General features: G+C 37.5%; 1 protein-coding gene across 1 annotated transcript; it reads right to left on the minus strand.

Annotated features, from left to right (window-relative positions):
- Positions 1-5,278: 5,278 nt before the first annotated feature.
- Positions 5,279-5,608, minus strand: LOC122751406 (cytochrome c oxidase subunit 6A1, mitochondrial-like). Its single transcript, XM_043998436.1, has one exon. The coding sequence runs from the start codon at positions 5,606-5,608 to the stop codon at positions 5,279-5,281; it is 330 nt and encodes a 109-aa protein (XP_043854371.1).
- Positions 5,609-9,522: the final 3,914 nt, after the last annotated feature.

A 9,522-nucleotide genomic window follows, 5' to 3' on the forward strand; every position in this document is an offset into this window, starting at 1 on the left:
AGCACAAAGATAAATTCTTTCAAAATCAAGGAGAAATAGACAAAATAGAAAACAAAAAATATTGTGAAATTTATAAAACTCAAAATTATTGTTTTGAACAGATTAAAAAATTGATAAGCCTTTAGGTAACCTTATCAAAAAGGAGAGGGGGCAAATTAGATTTTCAAAATGAAAAATGAACAGGGCAAAATTACAATAGAGGAGGAATTTTTTAAATCAAAGCTTTTATATACTTTCATATGCCATAAAACTGAGACTTTAAAAGATTTTGAGAACTCTATAAAATTTTAAAGTACTATAATTAAAAGAGCATGAAATAGAGATCTTGAATTATCTAATCTCAGAAAATGAAATTAAACTCATTGTAAAGGAACCACTAAAGGAAAATAAATACCTCTTCCAGATAGATTTATAAGTTAATGCCTATGGTGGTGCTGGACACTAGACAGTCTATGTAGTTCCAAGACAATATATCAGGGACTTCAGAGACAGTCAATGTGGTAGTGGAGAAGAGAGGAAGAAAATCTGCAAAAGCACATTCCAAACTAGAACCAATATATAAGACTCCTTTCTCGGAAAATCCGCAGGTAGCCAAATTATAGCCAAGACACTCTGGGAAAATTGGATTGATTTGGGAGACATCAGGGAATCAGAAACTCAAAAATACAACAAGCATACACATATTTATTAAGCAGCTTAGTTTTAAGAATATAAACATAAAAATGAAATAATTGTCTACCTTCAAGAAGCATGTTGTCCACTGGATGAATGAAACTTTGCTTCCCAAGTTGTCTGTGTCCAAGATTCTCCATAAACTCATGGAAGATCCCCTGAGATTGCCAATTCCCGATTCAGCTTTAACAGAACAGGAGACTGCTCATGTAGGGTGATTTCAGGATTTCTGGGCAGGCTTTTCCTTGCCATGATAGTTAGACCTGAATAAAACTTAATTTCTTTAGATGAAATCTTTGATCTTATTTAAATTGTAAATACCTCTAAGAAGCAAAATAATTATTTGGACTTTAGTACATATGAATAAACTTGTCATAGAAATGAGGAGATATATTATCAGATTTAGAGCTGGACAGGTCTATAAAGGAAATCTAATCCAACCTCTTTTTCTGTGACCTTAGGCAAGTAACCTTTCTGGGCCTCAGTTTTCACAACTATAAAATAACAAAGCTGGAATTCAATTTCAGGTCTTTGGATCCAAATTCATGGTTCTTTCTTCCATGACATGAGATGACAGAGGCAGTAATACTGTTTCAAAGGATGGGAAGAGGAGAGAAATCTACCCATGGTGTGAAAGAGCACAGAATGGGGAAGCTAGGAATGCCCAAGACCATCTTTCCAGTTATTCAAATGCTTCTAAAATATTCCATGCCTTCCCTCATAATTTGGCTTAGTCTCAAAGTTTTGGTCACTGGTACTGGTCACTGGAGTTTAGGAAGATCGCAAGGCATGGTCAAAGGTTTGACATTAATACCATATCATGGATATACTTATTGCATCAGAACTTTTAGCTATATCCTTCACCACCAGTCAAAGAAGTGAAATGTTTCTATGCCCATAATCATAAGGAAACTGCACAGACAGCTGTTTCTCTTTTCACAAGTTCACGTGGCCTCCTTAGTCAGCTCTGGCTAACTTGCTCCAATCCTTGAGTTTAAAAGTGAAGCTTGGAGGCAGCTAGGTGGGTCAGTGGATAAAGTACCAGCCCTGGATTCAGGAGGACCTGAGTTCAAATCCAGCCTCAGACACTTAATACGTACTAGCTGTGTGACCCTGGGCAAGTCACTTAACCCTCATTGCCCAGCAAAAAAAAAAAAAAAATAAGTGAAGCTTGATTAGATTTTATTCAGAAACCTTGCTGTTTATGATGGTGACAGCAGAGAGGCTAGTAGAGAATAAATTAGTTTCCACCTGATTAATTCATGAGTAGTGTAAATGGATGTCTTAAACCAACATGGTGTCTTAATGGATAGCACTGACAAGTTATATAATGCTTTTTCTGACCTTGCCATCCATGTGGAAAATCCAGGTAGTATTCATATAGGAAATTGTGTCTCAGCGCTGTTTTGTAGATATCCATTTTAAGTCCTTAGGATTTAGAGTTGGGAGGGATCCTAAGGTCATTGTTTCCAACACCGTTCTTTCTCTACTGCCTTTTCTCAGTGGAATGACAAAGTGATTGAGGAGAGAGACTGAGACAGAGTAAAGTCCCAGTTGAGATGTTTTAAAATATTTCATTCTTGAGAAATTTTCAAAGAGGGAAAGTTAAAAAAGGAGAGAGGTGGGGAAAGGGACCAAACCTTGCAATGGCCTGCTTATTCTTCTCCACCCCCTCACTACATGGTACAGTGGGACAAAATATTGCAGAGTGACTGTCGCTCTTGCTTACTGTGTATTTGCTAGTAAGAGCAAGGTACCAATAAAAACTCAAGTATTATGCAGCTAGTAAGTGTCTGAGGTAGGGTTCAAACACAGGAGTCAGGGAGACTCCATATCCAGAACTCTATCCACTAAACTACCTGGCTGCTTAGCCTGAACCCAAAGGAGTTATCAAACCAATATCCAAATGACTCTGTCTCATATATTGTTCCACCTAGCAAGGAGCCCCAATCGGGGCTCATGAGCCAGTGTGGTATAATTAAAATAGAGCTGGACTTGGGGTCGCAAGAGTTCAGGGAGATGAATTTCAATCCTACCTCTGTTAGGCACTAATCACGTGACCTTGGACAAGGCATTCCCAGTTTATTGGGCTCAGATTTTTCATTTTAAAGGTGCGATTATGGGGCTGAAAGATCTCTAGAGTTTCTTCCACTCTGATATCGTGGTTTTTTTTCCGGTGTAATGCCTGGCTCTCTCCAAACCTTTGTATCAGGGCCAAGCACTTCCTTTTCTTTCTTTCTTTCTTTCTTTTTTTCTTTTTTTTTTTTTTTTTGTTAATACTGCCTTCTTTTTGTGGAAGGTGAGGAGCAGTTTAAGAGCATTTCCCAAAAGCCTGGAGTAGAATGGTTACTTTCTACAGTAGTGTCTCTTTCTTGCTGAAGTCCCTCAGGAGATGAATGTAGCTCAGGTAAAAATTGCCTTTCATCTGCTTCTTTCCTGTTTTGCAGTTAATCTGATGCTAAAATTAGCAATGCTTAGTTCACTAAAAAATATTGTTGTAGCAGGCAACCATGGAAACAGAGTTTAGAGCATTCTCCACTTCAGGGAGCTGCCTTGTGCCCAGATACATTTTAAAACTGATTAAATGAAATAATTCACCTCTCCTTTAAAGTCTCCCCCACACCCCCCTTCCCAATGGTTAAGAGTTAAGGTCAGTCTTTATAAAGAGCCAGTCTGCTTTACCATCACTAAAAGCAAAAAAAAAAAAAAAAGGCACTTCTCAAATTGGCTTTGAGGTTTCTGGTCTTTATATGAAATATTGGAAAACAAACTTCATTTGCTGAGTCCAAAGGATTCTTGAAAAAAAAGGATGTCCAAAGTGCCTAAGCTAGAATTGCCTGTACCAATGATTTAAAAAATAAAGCCTGCAACAATGTATCCCACTCAGCACATATTGCTGGCTTTTTATAGTACTTTTAGTTGGCTTTATGAAAAACTATTTTAGGTCTTTTCCAGTTGAGTGGAAGTTCCTTGAGAGCAGGGACTATTTTGTTCCTTTATTCTTTGTAACTGAGGCATCTAACACAGGGACCTGTACCTAATGGATACTTAGTAAAAATGAGTAGTATTAGATTTCAAAGTATGTAATATGACTTTTAATTATAATATCAACATAATCCATATTGTATATTTATTTTTTTCTTCATTTATTTCAGTGCCCACTTATGAAACTCTGAAGAACTAGCTGCATATACTCAGTAGACAACACTTGCTTGGAGTTGGAATTTCACATTCTTTAGCAGAACAAGGAGTGCTACAGCTACAAGGGACCTTGGGCTTTTTCCAGTCTAGGGGTTCTTGACCTTTTTGTGTGTGTTATGTATGGATCCCTTTGACAGTTTGATAAAAGCTATGGATAACTTTTTTTTTAGAAAAATCTTTAAAGGAATAAAATAAAATACATAGGACTACTGGGAAGCCATCTATGGAGATACAATTACCAAAATGTGTGTGTGTATATGTGTGTGTGTGTGTGTGTGTGTGTGTGTATCTCAGGTTAAGAACTCCTGATATGGTCCATTTTCATTTTACAGATGAAAAAAATTAAGGCCTAAAGAGGTTAAGTTACATAGGAAAATGGTAGTGGTTTTGCCTCTCTGCCAAACACATCCCACAGGTAGCCACCCACTTCTCCTGGATTGGTCTTGCATAAGGTCCATAATTTACATATGCCTCTAAAAATGGTTCAGCCAGACATAGTCATAAAATATTAGAATGTGAAGACCTAATGGAAATTTATAAATTACTTAGTCCAATATTTCGTCATTTTATAGATTTAAAAAATCAGCTTAAAACATTGAGTAACTTTCTGAAGTTCAAAACTAGTTAATTTGCAAATCTAAATCCAGAATTTGAACTCAGATTTTATACTTCCAGATCAGTACCATATCTGCTATGTCCAATTGCTTTCCCTACTTCTTTAGGAAGTCAAGACAGGGCATGAATAACAACTAGGCCCTCTACTTGGCCAGGTAACTTTCCCTCACAGTTACAAGCTGGACTTTGTCTTGATTCCATGTTTCAGACAGTGTTTTCAAAATTACTATTCCTGTGATGACTTCTCAAAGCTCTTATTACCATAAGTAGACAGTAGATTTAACTCTTCAAGGCCTAGTGGAGGACAGGGCTGGGCCACACTATATATCTTACTTTACACAGGCTGGCTGATTTATGTATAATATGCAAAAACAGAAGAATTTCATTCCAGGTCTGTTGTAGGGCCATCAGGAAAAATCTAGAGTAATTAAATCCACTGTGAAGAGTGGGGAAAAAATGAACATAATACTACCCCTCTTTTCCTGTTCGTTAGAAAATTATTTTGAGTCTCTGGATTCCAGCATATTCATTTAAAATTCTATTCTCTTCATTGTTGTTGTTTTTGTTTGTTTATTTTTTTTTTGTTGTTGTTTTCTCGGTCTAAAGTAAGAATTATTTATTTAAGCCTTCTCAATCACAAGCAAAATGATAAAAGGTCAGCATATTTGTTACTGTGTGATGGAAGTTAACTTAAGGTCCCATATAATTTTCTGATCCACATACAGAGGAAAGAATGGTCCATCAGCTGCTGTGGTCCCCAAGTGCTTGATTAATATGGTCCAAGTTTTCTTTACTCCTCATAACCAGTTGGGAGAGGATTGATATGATGTTTATGAAACAGAGTATGGTTTCCATCTCCCCATGGAAAGGGCTTGGTCCGGATGCGGAGATGCGGGTAGGGGACAAATTCGAACTGTTGGTGATGCTCCCTCGACTTCAGGTAGGCATTCAGCATGCTGACTGCCACCCTGGGGAGCTCAATGAAGAAGGTCAGCGACCTCCACAGGCAGCCCGTGACCTCCTTGCCATGGACGCCACTAGACAGCAACCACCCTGCTGGGGCCAGGGACCGGACTTGGCCCAGCAGAGACAGCAGCCTACCGCTGGCCTTTGCAGCCATCTTCCAACTAAAATTCTATTCATTTGATTTTGCCACACCTTGTAGAAATATGCAAAGCTACAGGGGAGAGCTATGGTAGCACTAAGGGCAAAGTTCACTTTTTTGTTCTGTCCCTGGTCTTGATATATTTTCATGGGGTTGGTTTGTATTTTTTTCTGTTGAGAATAAATGGCACTGCAGATGTGGGAATCTGGGCTTATCAGTGCTTTCAAATGCTGCTTCTCACATGCACACTGAGCCTCATTTTTCCCATTTATAAAATGAGTTTGTTTGGAAAGGTATCCCATAATAACAACAACAAAGAAACAAAATATGGGGACCTTAGTATCCCCTAAAATTTTCATCCCAACTCTCTTTGCTTCTGAAGTTTGAGCAAAAGTATATAAATTATGCTTGCTGCCTCCACTTCTTGACCATCTTTTGCCATATGTTTTTCTTAATCGAAACTTTCATAAAATCAACATATTCCTACTCAGTGGATTTGTTTTTGGTCATCTTCCTAGACCTTTGATCCTACTGCTCATTCCCTCTTCTTGATATCTCTCCTCCCATTGCTTCTTTGTTGCATTTTTTTCAACTGTATCTCTGACTATATCCAACAAATTGGATGTGTTCAGATATAGGAGACAATATTTTACCAACTACTCATCTTGTTTTGTTTTGTTTTTTTGGTGAGGCAATTGGGGTTAAGTGACTTGCCCAGGGTCACACAGCTAGTAAGTGTCATGTGTCTGAGTCCAGATTTGAACTCAGGTCCTCCTGAATCCAGGGCCGGTGCTCTATCCACTGCGCCACCTACCAACTACTCATTTTATTCCAACAATTAGTGTAGGCACTTCCTAAAACATTATTACCAGCCTTTTTTTTTCTTTTTATACTCTTTTCCTTATTTATCTCATATCCTACTATTGTATTAATCACTTAAATGTAGGGATCTCCCAAAATTATTATCTATATCTCTGAAATTTCTTCTGATCCCCAGACTGATAAATTGAGGAGCTTACTGCATATCTCCACTGAGTGTGATATATTGGAAATAAGACTAGATCTGGATCAAAAAGACCTAAGTTCAAGTCTTTGATCTTACCAGCTGTGTGATCTCAGCCAAGTAACAGGCTCTCTAACACTCAATTTTGCTGTGTGTAAATGAGGGAATTGGACTGAATAACAGCCAAAATTGTTTCTAGCTCTATAGCTATGATTTATGTTTATGGGTTTCAGATATTCAGCGTAACTCAAGTTTAATATGTTTCAAATCAAACTCATTCATTATCTTTCCTAGGAAACATCTACTTTTCTAACATAATGATTAATAGCAGCACCATTCCCCCTACTAACTACCACTCTTCTCAAGAACATAGGTCCCTTTTTCTCTATATCCTTCTTTATTTCCAATAACTGACATGTTTCTCAATTTTGTTAATTCTACATCCACAATATCACTAGCATCTATCTCATTCTGTCTACCTCATTGCCCCATGGGAAGGAAAAGTAGAATGCAATATGAAGTAATGAGGTATGGCCAAAGAAAGTTACCATAGTCAAAGACAAAGGGATTCCAGGGTGACATACTAGTGGCTGGGTTTCTTTTGCCTAGACTCATGAGCTATTGTGTGGCATAATTGGAGGTTCTTGACAGCAACTGGAAAAGGAACAGAAAAGAACAGATTCCAAGTCCATACACAAGCTACTGAGGAAGAATCACAATACCTGGTCCAGAGTCATTAGGGTCTTCAGATGAAAACTGTCCCTTTTTGACTCAGCATTGATTGTGAACTACATTGCATTATCTCTATTCCTTTATTCACTTAAAGTAGGAATAAATGTATGGAACTAAGTAAACTGAACCATGCATTTCTTAGAGCTCCTGGATTTAGAATAGCTTATGTGCAATTGGGAAATCGCTTGGGTCTGAGAGAGACTCTATGGGGCTCAGCCAAGTGGTAGATGTTTTGTTATCCATTGTTTATTGCTTTTCCTAATTCTGCAGTAGATAAAGCACTGCATAAAGTGAATATTGTTTTAACAGTTCCTGTGGGGAGGCAATTCAATTATACCAAAGTCACATGATTAGGACTTAGTGAAATACAACAAGCACAGGGAGGATGCATAGCTTTGCAGTAGGATGGGATCTTGGACCTGAATGTGATTGGATAAATCTATACCTCATAGTTATTGGGTCAGTTTTGACATTTAGAAAGATTTGAAGCTGGAAATAATTTATCAACTCAATATGAATCAGAGAGCCTGGCATTTCTTCTGTCCATAGAGTGAAATTCCTAAATGACCAGAGTGACAATGAGACATCCATTGCTAAACCTTCCTTTTGAGTAAGGTCAGCTTAATGCCTAACAGTACCACCTAATGGTTAAATTATTTACACCCACTGCATTGCTATTACCCACTCTCACCACCCTAGTATAGGAATATTGTTATAGCTTTCTGATTGATCTCCCTGCCACCAGTTTTTCTCCCAACCCCTATCTCCAATAAATCTTTCACATGACTCCTAAGTGTTATTTTAGGATACAAAGGTCTGAATATGCCACTGGGTACCAAATAAAGGCAAAACTCCTAATCTTGCCTTTTAAGGCCCTACACCCTAGCTCAAAGCAACCTTTTGAGACTTCCCTAATATTGCTATATGGCATATAATTTATGCTTCGGTGAAAATGGCTATTGCTTGAACTTTTTCTACACATTTCAGCCTCAATGACAGTTGTTATGACTAATGACTTTCTCTGTGCACATGACTACTGTGTATTACAGTTTCCCACGTGCATGTGTTAACACCACCACCACCTCTCCCTAAAAGACTGTGGAGATTTTTGATAGCAAGAACTGTACTTTGTATTTTTCTCTTTCAGGGTCTGTCACTGGGCATTTATATATCTATTAGAAACTTGGTGTCATCCTAACTCATTCTCCTTCACCCCACATAGCTACAAATTGTTAAATCATATTATTTCTATCTCCACAAATCAATAAGCATTTAATAAACACCTACTGCATACTAGGCACTCACATATGTCCTTTTATCTAACCATACATAGCCCTATCCTAATTCTGACTTTAATATCCTTTTCCTGTAATAATGTAATGCTATCTTTTTTGGCCTCCTATCTCATCTTTACCCACTTCAATTCATCTTCCACAAAGCTGTCAAAGTGATTTTTTCCTTAAAATGCAGGTCTGACCATGTCAGTCCCCAGTTACTACTCAATAAATTCCAATATCTTCCTATTACTTCTAAGATCAAACCTAAACAACATTTAAAGTTCTTCCAAACTATACCCCTTTGTAACTCTCCAGCCTTATTATAATGTAGAAGCTTTATTTCCCTTCATGTACTCAACAGTCCTGTCAAACTGGTCTTCTTGTTCTTCACATGCAACATTCCACCTCTGATCTCTGTGGCTATATGCTGGCAACATCCTTGAAATGCATTCCCTTCTCTCCCTCACCTTTTGCAATTTTTGGTTTCCTTTAAAACTCTGCTCAATCACAATCTTCTAATTGAAGCCTTTTTTGACCCTCCAACCTCAGCTGCTACTGTCCTCCTTTCCCAAGCTACCTTGTATTCATTTTATATATAATCCATCTATACTTAGATAGGTTCATGTTGTCTTGCTGATTAGAATGTAAGGTCCTTGATGACAGAGATATCTCTTTTGTCTTTGCATCTCCCTAAGCTTAGCACAGTGACTGGCAAAAAGGGAGGCATTTGATATATGCTTGTTGATTATTTGTGTCTCTTCTACAACTGTATTATTTTTGGAACTAGTCTGTATCTGAAATATATATATATATGTATATATATATACATACACACAAAATATTATATATGTATAAATACATACATATACATACACATATGCATACATGCATCTATGTATATGTATATATATATCTGG

Source organism: Dromiciops gliroides, chromosome 3 (genome assembly GCF_019393635.1).
Source record: "Dromiciops gliroides isolate mDroGli1 chromosome 3, mDroGli1.pri, whole genome shotgun sequence".
Lineage (NCBI taxonomy): Eukaryota > Metazoa > Chordata > Mammalia > Microbiotheria > Microbiotheriidae > Dromiciops > Dromiciops gliroides.